The 14,310-nt window shown below is 38.1% G+C and overlaps 1 protein-coding gene across 12 annotated transcripts in view; it reads left to right on the forward strand.

The window, feature by feature from the left end:
* IFT56 (intraflagellar transport 56) overlaps window positions 1-14,310 on the forward strand; it is a 57,834-nt gene that overhangs the window by 1,101 nt on the left and 42,423 nt on the right. For 11 of the 12 annotated variants that reach the window (XR_010362341.1, XR_010362340.1, XM_064420012.1 and 8 more), the window contains 2 exons: window positions 26-118; window positions 6,010-6,124. Coding sequence is in view for 10 of the 12 variants with exons in the window: in XM_064420012.1 (XP_064276082.1) it covers window positions 26-118; window positions 6,010-6,124 (208 nt within the window). In the remaining 2 variants the exon portion in view is untranslated. Of the gene's footprint in view, window positions 1-25; window positions 119-862; window positions 931-6,009; window positions 6,125-14,310 lie in introns of those variants that run through there. The other variant, XM_064420009.1, reaches the window with a different exon arrangement.

Genomic DNA, 14,310 nt, shown 5'->3' on the forward strand with positions numbered 1-14,310 from the left:
CTTACATTCTTTATTCTCTGCAAAGTTTAAACAGCACGTGGGTGAGGAGGAGGAGGATGGCAACCTTTGGATCGGATACTGTGCGTTTCATTTGGGTGACTACAAGAGAGCTCTGGAGGTAAGGTGGGGAAATCCTGCTTCCCGAGGCTGGAAATTGGGATGTTGTGATAAAGCAATGACAACAGGAGGAAGATGGTCTGTAATGGGGAACAGCCCTGCTAGCCAGTTAAGGTACAAATGTCCAGTAATAAGGCAGATGCTGTTGGAAGCAGTTTGGATTGGGGGAAAATGGTATTTTGCCTATGAAAATAGAACTTGTTAAATGTTATGTACTGACTTATTTCATACTAGGCTCAGTAGCTTAATTTGTTCTGTTGAATGTCATTGTTCATGTCCCAAATCCATCATTCTCTTTTGGCAGCTAGATTTCCACAGTTTCATTTTTCAGGTTTAATATTATTTCTGTCTTCATTGTGTAGCTTATCTGTGACAGGTATGAAAAAATTCTTTCTTTAGAGGTTGATGCCCCTGACTATTTAATGTATTTTATTGGTCTTTTTTGCATTTTCTCATATTAGGTAATTCAATTACATGAGGTGGTCTTTTTTTCTAAAAGCTTTAGGTCACTAAAATATATATGTTAATTGTTCAAGTATGTACATTTTAATGTTTGCCTCTTACAGTTCTGTTGTGTCCCTTCACTGTGAAGTGTAACTGAAATATAGCTGGTTTTGCAGCCTTTGAACTTGCTTTCCCCAGAATCAGTATTAAAAACAGATGTTAATTTAAAGTATTAACAAAAGATAATGAAAAGAAAATAGATTATAGAACAATAATGATATTTTCTCTCTTAGATAAATAAATGGTCACATGCACGAGATGCATACATGAGGTGAAAACTCTAAAGCTTCTAAGTAAGAAAGGCACAAGGTACTCTGCCCTTGAAAAAATTGAAGAGAAAAACATCTGTTGGAGATACTAGAAATGCTCAGTGAATCAAATGGATGGTAAACACAGTATAGAAGTAGTACAGGACATCACAGTAATATAATATTCATGTTCAGACTTGTGGAATTTAGACATTATGAATACAACAATCGGTTGCTGTAGTTAATTTACATCTAGGTATTAAGTGTTAATAGGACGTGAACATTTAAAAAAAGAAAAATGTTCATATACAAATGAAAAATAACATGCAATTTCTTTGGAATAATTAATAATTTGAAAATAAGTTTGAAATAAATTTTGCTTTTTGAAACACCCAGTAGATGCTTTTATAGCCAGAGCAGATTTTACATGTTTCCTTCAACAGAAAGGCGACTTTTTTTTTTAATTTTTCTAATTAGTTTTTGCGTGTGGTGTTTGAATCACCACTAGGTGATGCTCTTGATTCAGGCTTTTAAACACTGCAGCATAGCCTACTTTTTCCTGGTTATCTGCCCAAGAAGGGACAATAAAAGATTTGTATGAGCGATTTGTAGTTTGATTGATTGTGTATGTCTTAAGTGAGAGCTCACAGGGCTTGTCTTCCCGGATTTAATACTGTTTTTTTGCACAATGATAAATCCTGATAGCTTTGTAATTTTGTGGTGACACGTGGGAAATGAGCCTGTGCATCTCAACCTAGTTTATTTGGGGACAGAACACTCTAGTTTTAATTTCTAAGCTGTAGGTCTCATTCCACCATGGAGGCTGAACTGCCTTTCAGTTATCAAATTCCATGCTGAAGTGTAAAGTGCTGTTATCTCATCTGCTGTGTTACAGAGGTGTTGTTGCTGTACTCTCAAGGACAAATTCCTTGATTATACCCTTGAGATCTTGGAGGACTCTTTTGGGAGTGCCAAAAGCACTGTAAATAAAATACTATGGGTCAAAGATTCTGCTGAATTATCTAGAATGACATTGCACATAATCCAAGTGATTCACACTGCTATGTGTTCATGCAAGAGACAACACATAGTCTGTGTCACTGTATTAACAGTTTGTCACTGTATTAACAGGTACATGATGAGGGTCTTCAGAAATCACACTGTTCCCTGCTTGCATTGATGATGATACTTTCATAGTGAGCCAGGCCTGTTGGTTGCATAGCAACTTTCTTGGGAATTGTGGTGAGGTGGCCATCATGCACCACCAGGAGAAACAGGGAAGAAATGAAAAACACAGATATCTATTCCAGCTCCAGAAATTTCTTCAGAGAGAATGACAACAAAATCTCTGTCTCATTCATGTGTGAGAATTCACATTCTCTTATCACAGGCACACCAACAACAGTCAGGTGTCCTCTAGGTAGAGCACTAACCTCAGCCTCACTGAGGTCATACTTTCCCCTTCTTGACAGCAGATGCCTTTCTCAAAGGTTATGCCACTGCCACTGGTCTGGTGGGATCATCCCTACTGCTGTAGCCCAGTTTACAAATGGTACAGCAATGGGCTTGACTCTTCCAGCAGTCATGGTGCAGTTCTTCCTGGGGGCCTGACTAGCTTCCTTCTTGGACAAACTTTTTTTTTCTGACTAGCTCATGTCTTCCTGGCATCATATGGCAACCAGAGCTTCCCTAGTATATGGTGACATCTCTCTAGTTTTCTGGAATCTTCCACATTTAGTGTTCATAATGGGAAAAAAACCCATCTGTCTTTCTGCAGCAGCTGCCACTTGTTCATGGCTCTAATCTTAAATCTTCTGAAGAATTTCCCAGTGTCACCCAAGTACCAGAACTAGAGCATCAGGCCAGTTATTATGTTTCTGAGCTGCCTGGTCTTATAAATTGAATCAGCTGGGGTCTTAAGAAAGTGAGGGTTTATTATATTTTTTTAATATCTGTATCTACATCTATATCTATACATATATTTTAAAACATTTACAAGACAAATTGGCATGGGCAGGTGCACTTCTTGGTTGGATTGAAGAAGAAGTTTCATACTTGCAGTCTGTAACCTCTGCTACTAGGCACACAGGGTGCAGCTGCTGGACTTGGTAATGCCATTTTGGCTCATCAATTGCACACATGAGAGCAAAGAGTGATCCCTGGGCCAGAGCCTTCAATGCATTGTTTCTGTCAAAATCCTACAACCAGCCAGCAACAGTCTCTCCAGTCTGCCACCTCCCTCCCTGCAGAGAATTAGGAGCAATTCCACCACTTCACTGATCAGGACCTCCTGCCAGCTCGGCTCAGGATAATTTTAGTCAAATCATAAATCATGGAAGGACCAGGGCTGTACTAGGGTAGTTGTTCATCCATGGGCACTATCTGGTCATGCTTGAATAATTCTGTGAGGAGTGTGAGAATACAGGTACACTCCAGTTCCTGACAGCTGAAGATAGAAAGTAAAAAGTGGATTTTTTAGCTCTGGGAGTTCTCTAGGCCTCTCCATGACGACTGTAGCCAGGTTACAATAAGTATCTCATTTGAGCACATGTGGAACAGCCATATATGTTGGCTTGTTTATTGTCTCTTCAGCATCTGTGTTTATGGGCTTGGAGAATCCAGACATGCAATAAGAGCATTGAGCTGGCCCTTCACATGGTCAGTACACATGCATAGCTGTAGATAATCAACCTGGCAACCTGTTTTTGAGGAAAACTGCATGTGTCTAGTGATGGAGGCATGAGGAGGAGGACAGTAAAATAGCAAGGAGTTGTTAATGCTGCTGGATGGCAAAAGCATGCCACGGGTTTATTCTTAGGACAGGTTTGACAGTATTTAGTTTGTTTGGGTTTATTGGTTTATTTAGAAAGGAGAGGGGAAAGTTGTCTTTGAGAGACTGATGTTGAATGGCTTTCAGTGAGGAAAGGGGCAGCAGCACATAGTCCAGACACATGGCCCAGAACTACAGGATAAGGAGCACTAATAGTCCTAATTTTTATTTAATGTTTCCATAGATTCACATTGGTACTGCTAGAACACTCTTTATATATTGCTTATTTTGAATGGCCAGGCCAGAACATGACTTGTGTTTATGCACTTTGTCTTTTCTAATTAATCTGCCTGAAGCTCTAGTCAAGAGAGACCTTTGGGTGCATTTAATCTGAATGAATTTTGAAAGATTCCAGATGGTCCCAATAAACAGCAGTGGCCTATATCTCAGGGCTCCATGACAGGCCTATGTCAAGATTAAACTGGCCTCAGTAGGAAAGGTTGGCCTCTATGGAAATGTTTTATGTTTTAAAATGTTAATCATTATTATTATTATATTTATGATATTTATATTTACTTATTGTAAATATTGTTGGATGGCTAGTCCCTGAAATACTACCAAGACTGAGCTGGTTTTTAAAGTGCTCCTTATGAGTACCTTCTCTGTTTGAGAGTGCAGTTTACTTTTATTTGGCAACAAAAAAATCCAATTCTTTATGCTTGCTGTAAACTTTATTGTTGTCAGCATGTTTGTGTTCCTGGGATTTGCTGTCCTTTGGGCATGGCTTATTTTATCTCATTTTATATATATATATATCTGCCCTTCTCCCCAGAGGTAAGAAGTCTCCCACCCACAGAGGCTCAGTTTACTAAACTCCCCCTAGGTAGAGGGGACTTCAGTTCATGTTTGGGGAGCAAGCACAGAGTCAAGGGTTTGTTTTGCTGGGAGGGATGAACAACTTGCAGTGATCTGGAGTACATGGATGGCATTCCTTCAGCAGGTCTGGTGAGAACCTTGTGTGACCCTGCCTGCTTTGCCTTATGCTTCCTGCCTCCATGGCTGGATAAAGAGCAGGAGCACCAACAGCAGGCACTTCCACTGGGATGGTCCTTCCTAGGAATCTGTCAGAACTGTGACATAGGAAAAAAATGGCATTTAGAGATCTCCATGCCTCTGTTTTTAGTACCTGTTGTTACTCTGAGAAAACATTATTATCTTCAGGAATATAATTGTTTAGTGGCTGCGAAGTTTTTTTGTTTGAAAGAAGTAGATTGAAAGATTGATCTGTTAAGTTTTTGCTGTTTCACAAATAACAATAAATGAAGCAGTTTGTGTGTCAGAATTAAAGGATATGTAATCAATGTGGATGTGTAAGAAATATCAGAATATGCTATCTAGATCCTTTCTATAGCTGTTGGCTGTAAATCTTAAAATGGGAAATGGTAAAGTTAGGAACAGGTTATTAATATTTGCTATAAATTACTAATCTTCATCTATAAGGAGATCTTGAATTTGCCCAATACCAATTTATAGGATTGCATTTTAATGCAGTGATCTCCAAACAATTTTGCTGTACCCCTATTAATAAAAGGTTTTTGAGTACACACCCCCAATGTATATACACACATCTATACATTTATAGATTATATACATGTGCCACTGTACTAATATGTAATTATAAAACATACACAAAAATAGGAACTATAAAAAGGATGTGATAAAATTAAACACAATTTTAAAATACTTATTTTAGTTATTAGTAGTACAAAGAAAAATTCTTCCTGTACTTGATGTTATTATATTGCATAACCTCAGACTTAACACACACTTCCACAGGTTTAATATACACTTAGACACTACCTACAGGTTTACAAAAACACATTTAACACTTGCTTCATTAAGTATTCACAAAGAGATTCCCCTGATTTCCCAAAGCCTGGGAGATTATGGCTCACAGGCTTTGACTTAGGAGGAGAACTTAGGAAAGCAACAGAAGCTGATTATATTGATGCTTTTATAGCTTGCATATATTGGGGCTTATATTTGTAAATAATATTTTTATTATAATATATTTACAATATAAATATGTTTTATTTCTCTGTGACTTCAATATTGACAGAAATCTTGCTTATATGTGATGATTTATGGCACTGCTTGTCCCTATGGTCTGTTATATTGTTGTAAACAAAAAAGTAGGGACACAGCTTAAGATAATAGTTTTGTTGTAAAGACTGCGGTGAACTTCAGAATAAATTGCTTGATCTCAGTAATTTAATGATACCTTGTAAAATTGTGGAAGAAAGAATTATATTTAATACAAGTATGTGTTATTATGCATTTTTTAAAAATCAACCCTCTCTTCTGTTACAGGAATATGAGGCTCTAACCAAGCAAGCAACTTGCAATCCAGATGTGTGGGTGAACCTTGCCTGTACCTACTTCTTTCTGGGGATGTACACGCAAGCAGAGCAAGCAGCTTTGAAAGGTGAGGCTGTAGGGCTCTGTTGGAAAAGACTGCTTATTGATTTGAACACTTAAAGTAATTTCTAGACAAAGTATGCAATAAAGGATACTTTAGAGCAAAGTTTTTTGGGTTTGGGGGTTAGTTAATTTTAACTTGCATTTAATGGGAGAATTATGATGCAGTTTGCTTCCTAAAAATACCTTGGGCATGTGGAGCAGCTGGAACTAAAAGCATCTGGAAAATAATTTCTCTTATTAATTTCTAAATGCAAAACCCAGCATATGCCAACCAGCAACAAAAGGTTACTTTTCTTTTGACTGATTCTGTGTCCCTGAGCCAGTGCAGATGAAGCAAATTAAGCCAGTGAAATTATGAAAAAATATGCATCTGAGAGAACGAAGCAATCTCCCTGATGAAGACAAGAGCTCTGTTTATGTAGTTTGAGTGACTTAGTAGGTGGTCTTGTTGCCTTATAAGCCTGATGTTAGGTATCTGATTCTTCAAGGCATGGAGTTCAATAGTCACATTATTACATTTCTACTTAAATCTGAACATGCATGGGATCATTTAAAGACGAGGAATGAAAATTAGATTCCAGGGCAATTTTTACTGCCTAAAAATGTTTCTGTAGTTTAATTGTGTTGCCCATCACTTTTTATGTATCTTAGTGATTGATATTGTTTTCTATAACCATAGTATCTCAGTGCTTTTTAAGTGGAATTAATAGTAGTGATATCCCACTGAGCTTCTGACTCTTGCCTTCTTAGGACAAAACTGTTCATGAAGGATGGGTTTTCTCCTTTCATTAGTCTTCTTGTCTTGGGCTGCAAAATAGCATAAGAAGAAAATAATAGCGTACTTTCTTCTGCTGTGAAAGAGTGCCTTCCAAAAGGACAGCTTTGTAGCATTTAAAAAAATAATTAGGTTCTCATATCCCTTTAAAATTCTCAGAAAGACCATACTGACCTTGAATCTAGAAATGGGTTTTTTTATTTTCAATTGTAAAAAAATCTCATGCAGAGCTTTGTGATTTGTCTTGTTCAAGAGGCGTGTAAATTTCTTATATTCACAAATAATTTAATCTTTAATGTACCACAAATTTGAGCTTTGGAGATTGCAACCTAGAACTTGAAGTGAATCTGAAAGTCAATGGGCAATAAGAGCTTTGAGGTGTCACTGTGACCTAAAGCATGGAGGAAGCAAGCATCCTGTACCAGTTGGAGGTGTTGTCATCAGCTTCACATCTTGTGAGTTACAGTAATCCATTCTAGAGATGACATACACACATCTAGCATGAACATTTATTAAGTGTGAGCTGGAGGGGAGGGAAGGTTAAGTGTTTGTCATGCCCCTTCAGATTAGTTAATAATAGTATGGTGAGTGGCAGAGCAAAGGGTGCAGTTAGTGGTACTTGGGTGCTGGAGGCAAGGGTGGGAATATTAAGAAAGCAAGAGCAGGAGAGAGTGTAGCTGAGGGAGGAACAGAAAATAATGGAGTGGTTACATTAGTTCAGTTCCTGATCAGTTCTTGATTTTACATAATTGTTTAAGAAGGACAGCATGCCAGTTCTTACAACGAGGTGTTCAACCTTTATTGTGAGTACTGTAATCCTGGTGATTATATCACATATCAGCTTTTTTCCACTGAAAGCTTGCAAGTGTGGTATATTCCACTTTCAGTCTTTCTTATATTGAATTTAAACCTTTTTATTTTTACTTAAGTCAGATCCTCTTTTAGGGTTTTTTTTAACAATTTAGGATTGATCAGTGGTGGCTGTTTGCAATATAGCGTTGACAGCTGAGGCCATATCTTGTGCTCTCTTCCATGGTTTTGCAAAGACCTTGAAGAAAAATAAAGACTTCCTTTGAAAAGTCTTTAGAAGAACACCATTTATCCAATAGTGCCTTGAATACCACTGGAAAAACGATAGGTAGTGTTAATATTAGGCTCTTTACCATTGCTATTTTGGGATTATTTTGCCTGAATTCTTCTATAGTGCATGCTGTTTATTGCTGCAGTTATGCTAAACCCCTGAAAGTAGCATACTGCTAAAACAAATTAAGGAGAACTAATTTAGTTTCAGCTATAGTTCTAAATTTCTACAGTGACAGAGTCTCTGTGTGAAAGGGAGTGTAAATATCAGCTAACTTTCTGGAATAGGTTTTCCACACAATCATGTAAACATCTTGAAATCAAGTTCTTTCTTGCCATATGCTGTTGTTGTTGCTTAAGGAAATTGTTGTTAACCATCGTTCCATTAATGAGGAAAAAATTGCAGGATACTTAAAATTTAGGAAACTATCATTAAAAGCCATGAGGTAATTAATGTATTCATACAGATACATAGTCCACAGTCTCTTGTGGAGCAAGGTTTTATCTTTATTTTATAATAGACATGAATTGGTCTCTTAGGTTGTTGTTGTTCAATTCAAACTTCATGGAATACAAGGGATGGGGAGGTCATTAAGGACTGCTAGCATGGCTTCACCAAGGGCAAGTTCTGCCTGACCAACATAGTGACTTTCTATGGTGGAGTGACTCCATCAGTGGGCAAAGGAAGGGCTATTGATGTAATTTATCTGGATTTCTGTAAAGCTTTTGACACGGTTCTTCACAACATTCTTCTTGGTCAGACAGTCAGATCCAGAGGGTAGTGATCAACAGCTCAGAGTCCCAGTGGGCATCAGTGACCAGTGGTGTCCCTCAGGGGTCTGTGTTAGGACCAGAGTTATTTAATGTCTTCATTGATGACACAGATGAAGGAATGAAGTGCACCTTCAGCTGGTTTGCAGGTAACACCAAGCTGATTGCTGCTCTTCACTCACCTGAAGGATGGGATGCCACCATAGGGACCTAGAGAGGCTTGAGAGGTCAATCTGTGAGAACCTCAAGAAGTTCAGCGTGACTGAATGCAAGGTGCTGCACCTGGACTGGGGCAACCCCCAGTATCAACACAAGCTGGGGATGAAGGGATCAAGGTCAGCCCTGCTGAGAAGGACTTGGGAGTGCAGGTGGATGAGAGGCTGGACATGACCCAGCAATGGCACAGCACAGAAAGCCAGTTGTATCCTGGGCTGCATCCACAGGAGCGTGGGCAGCAGGAGGAAGGAGGGGATTCTGCTCTGGTGAGACCCCACCTGCAGTGCTGCATCCAGCTCTGGGGTCCCCAGCATAAGAAGCACATGGACCTGCTGGAGCAAGTCCAGAGGAGGCCACCAAAATGATGAGAGGGATGGAGCACCTTTCCTACAAGGAAAGACAAAGAGAATTGGATTTTTCAGTTTGGAGAACAAAAGGGTTCAGGGAGACCTCATTGAGGCTTTCCAGTACTAAGACAGGACTTAAAAGAGAGCTGAACAAGGACCATTAACACAAGCATGTAGTGATAGGACAAGGATGAATGGCTTTTATGGAATGAATGAAAGAGAGTAGGTTTAGATTAGATACAAGGAAGAAATTCTTTACAGTGAAGGTGGTGAGGGGTTGCCCAGAGAAGTTCTATCCCTGGAAATGTTCAAAACCATGCTGAACAGGGCCTTGAGCAACCTGGTCTAGTGGAAGCTGTTCATGGCTATGGCAGGGGGGTTGGAATTAGATATCTTTAAGGTCTCTTCCAATCTAAGCCATTCTATGATCCTCTCAGGAAAGCATAAGACTGAATATCAAAAGTCATATAAAAAAGAATTACTGCAAATATAACCTAAGAAATACAACAAAAAGGCAATAAAGAAAAATCCCTCCTTGAACGTTTTTCATTACAATTGTATTTTACCTCCTCTAGGCTTTCTTCCAAAATCCTTTTAAGTATTTCTGGCTTCTCCTTTTCCCCTGTTGTGCTCTCACATTGCAGTTACTAATGTTCCTGGTTCTGAGGTGAAGGTAGAGTTACTTCCAAGTCAGCTACTGTTGTTTTGTACTCATACATAGCGAAGCTGTCAGGTGATGCTTTGCTGACTCCTTTTGCATCTGTGTTCTCATGCATTGGCTGAACATATGTTTTCTGTGCTATGAGTAGCCAATCTTGTCTTGAGAAAATGAGGCTTAAACTATTGATCTTGATTAAGTATATAACAATAACAACAATTTTTTTAAATTATAAAAACGAATACTCTTGTGTTGCATTCACAGTTCTTTGCTGTGCAAAGGCCCAAGAACAGAAACTCAGCCTGGCACACTTGGACTGTGATTCTGACAACTGATCCAAGTGTTTAGAAGCCGGCATAGTGCTTTCAGAAGCTGTTGGCTTGCACTAAGAAAGAAACTAAGAACTAAAGCATAAGAACTTAAATTGTTCTTTTAAACCACAAAATGTGCACATAAGTGGGGCTACAGTTAAGTCTGTTATGAAAAACAGTCTTTTTAGAATAAATGGAATCTTAGAGTTAAATTTAAGATTCATGCACAGACAGGGTTGTATTGCTGAAGAATTCATTAAAGTTGGGTGGTTTTTTTTCATCCTTTCCAATTTTTGATGGGAAGAGCTATGTAATTGCTTCTTCACATCTCTGCATGTGTCAGATCTGAATGTGGTTTAAGTGAATAGAGAACTCATTTTACGGCCTATATTGAAACGAGCAATATTGTACAAAAGCAGAATAGAGATGGGTTAGTAAGAACAATGACCTTTTCCAAACCAGTTTTGCTTACTTGTGAAATAATATTTTTCAGGTGTGAAATAGTTGTCACCAGTGAAAATGTTCAGTTACAAGCAGGCACAGAACAATTACTGAGTTTTCCTTTTCTTATGATTGTATGTTCACCTACATGATTTTACCTGCTTTGTTGCTTGTACTCCCTGTCTTGAGAACAGTAGTTATTTTTGGTGCATTTTAGCTGAGGTTTTGAACCAGCCATTTCATACATGGAACTTTAAAAATGCATAAGTCACATATCACAAGACAATACCACATGTTTAAACTCTGAAAGCTACTAACCTTATTTTCTTGGGGTTTTTTTAAGTATAGTGGAAGCTACAGCTCAGGAGTAATTAATTTTATGATCTTTAATTTACTTTGTGCTTAGTATGACTGAAATTAAATGTGTGTGTTTTGCAAGTAACTGAACATAGCTGAACTGCCATTTAAGTTTTGTAAGAATGGGAACATTTCAGTGAATATCTTCTGTAAATTTCATTCAAGAAAATTCTGAACAGTTGAGCTGTTCAAATGAGTGTAAGTGTAAACCTCACTGCTGGCCCATGGGTTTTCTTGAACATTTTTCCCATTCCCTTTCATTTTCTACTCCACCAGTGAAACTTTGGTTTTGAGACACAGAGGGCTTCATTCAGTTACTGTATTCAGATGAACAGAGTGTTGTTTCTCAGGGACAAGGAAAATAAGGTTTCCTCTTGTTGTATTTTCTACTGTCAGGATGGATCCTTCTAAGCCCTGCTCCATTCCTGCCAGCTCCTGCTAGGTGTCTTTAGCATGTGTTCTGTGCCTATTGATGTGTGAAGGGCTGCTATAGAACATGCATTAGGTGCTAGATGGGATTTGTTTATGCTGGATGCATGACCAGCAGTGCCTTGCACTCTTATGAGAGGGCACAAATTCCAGCTTGTCCGTGACACTATTTCATCATCTTTTTGCTGCCTGAGACAGCAATATGGAACCCACAAAGATCTGAGCTGCCATTCCTAGTAAGTTTGATGTTTTGTTTAATAACTAGTGAAGATGTCTTCAACAATGTCTTCATTCTTACTGTAGTTGCTTATTATATTTAACAATAACTTCAGTAGGTGTGTGTCAGTGTCAGCACATAAAAATATACAGAACACTTTTAAGATCTATGACAGCTATGACGCAAGTGCCTGGAAAAACAGCACTGATCATGCCAAAAATTCTGGCAAAATAATATCAATGCATTTCCTAGGTGGAAAGAGATAAATCTCATCCAGCTACTTCAGTGCTTGATTACAAGGCCAATACTAGACCTGAAGCAGGGTCCAGTTTGTTGTAATGCAGCATTGTCATCATGTACGTTATGATCCCAAGATTGCTTAGTACTGATTTAAAAAGAAAAAAAAAAAGAGTAGAGTCATTGTCTTGAAAAAGCAAAACAGGAAAAGGAGATTGTGCTTCCTTGTAGTATTAATAGATCAGTGACAATGAAATTCAGTAGCAGCAGAGAATAATAAAAAACCAAACTAGTGTCCCTTAAATGTCCCTTAAAATTCATTGTCTCTGATGAGGCAGTTTTGTATCACTTCCTGCTCCAGTGATTGACAATGTCTTTATCCAATATTGATGACCCCATTCTTTCTGAAAACTAATCTGACCTTCTTCATATGTTTCCTTGTCTTCCTTAAAGAATGCACTTGACACTAAGAGAAAATAAACTGCTGACATTAAAAGTTTCCATATTTCTGCTTACTATATTGACAGGGTGATATTTGCATGGGATTTTAAGCAACTCATTTTAAAGAATATCAGATAGCCAGTATCACATGATATCTTATGAAGCAGGACAATTTTCCACCCTCCATATATCCATGCACACCATCAAAACTCAGATTTCATCTTTCATCTGTTTTTAAGTGTTAAATAATGTGGGCTAACCCTCCAGCTTTTGCCAAGAAGTAAATAACAATTTTGATGTCAGATCAGATGCCAGGTTTGCAAGGGCAGCCTGTACTCACTGGTTGACCAGTGAAACAAAAATTCCTTGGTTTAGATTCTTGACAGTATTGCTTGCAAGTCACAATTTTCACAGTGAAATTAATGCTAAAACACACTCAAAAGGGAAAAAAAAAAGGAAAACCTACTCAAAAAAGGAACATTGGTGTCTTTACCCATAGTACTGTGATTATACAATATGTTATTTTCAGTATAAATCTGTCCTACTTGTATTTTTGGAGTCTTTGATGACCAAATGTTTTGAATTGTGAAGGATGGTTGTGGTTGAAGCTTCTCACAAAAGCACATGGAGGGTCCATGTGCAACCCTTCTACACTTTGATATTAAAACCTATCAATTAATGCTGGGGAACATGTCAAGTGAAGAGCATGCATTTAAATTAAGGTATTCTCACTTTCTAATTCAGTGGATAAAATATTCATACTGTCGTGTCAGTTATAGTACTACAGCTGCCTATGGAGTATTTATTGGAGATCAGAAACTTTCTGTTACTTAATAAAAGCCTAATTCCCACATACATCCAGGACTGAAAACAATTTAGCTTCTTAACAACTTGATGCTCTGTTAGAAGTATCTTACAAGGTGTTGTAGTCTTGTGAGAGTGCTTTCATACCACCTTTGTATTTTGGACTTCTATTCTAGTAGTTTTTTAAAGATACAATTAACTGTCCTAATTTTTCTAGGGAACATGGTTAAATAACACAGCTTGCTAAGGAAAAAAGGGAAGAAATAGTTGCTATATTTACTAGAAGTTAGTGGGCAGCCTTGTGCTGCCAATCTTATCAGAATGGCCTGGGTTTTGGCACTGTCCACTGTGTTACAAAGTTTATTTACTATGTGGAGAAAGAATAAGAAACCTGGAAATCTCTCCCTAAATTGCTTAAAAAAATAAATTCCATCTTCAGGGGGTGGTGGGGAAGAGGATTGGTGGTTTGAGCCCTCTTTTATGGTTCAGGATGTCAGAAGAATTACAGCCTTGTGTTACAGGCTATTGCTGTGCTAACTCTGCACTTCTGTGGCCTTATAAACACAGTAAGTAATTCTGCTTTTTGTAAAGATTCCGTGTACACCCCTTCTGTGGAACATGGTTTGCCAGCTGGTTGGTCTGAGCAGAATGAGAGTGCTCATTAGGCTAGGAAAAGTACAGGAAACAAGGGAAGGCTTTTTGGAAGACTGCTTGCAAAAGAAATGAATAGCTCTGTTTGACCAGGACATTTGTTGCTCTTGGTGAAGCAAAAGGCTCTAGTGACTTAAAACTCTGCAGTTTACAATTTGTGTCATATGGAGTGAAATCAATGGAATTCCTAATCCCGCTGGAGCAAGAAATTTCAGTAACTTTACTGGCTCTAGTGAGAAAATATCCCTCTTAAACCTCTTGCCATATCTTAGTTTGAATCTTATCTGCTCTGGCTGTAGAATTCTTTTATGTGCCTTTCATTCCTAAGGACAGAAGAAATATTAGAGGTATAATGTAATGTGCATGACTGACAAAATGGTAGCAGCACTACCAGGGTTTTTCAACACACAAGAAGTTGTTGAGATTCCTGGAATTATAAATCAAAACTTACTTCA

The sequence above is a fragment of the Passer domesticus genome, chromosome 5 (assembly GCF_036417665.1).
Source record: "Passer domesticus isolate bPasDom1 chromosome 5, bPasDom1.hap1, whole genome shotgun sequence".
Classification (NCBI taxonomy): domain Eukaryota; kingdom Metazoa; phylum Chordata; class Aves; order Passeriformes; family Passeridae; genus Passer; species Passer domesticus.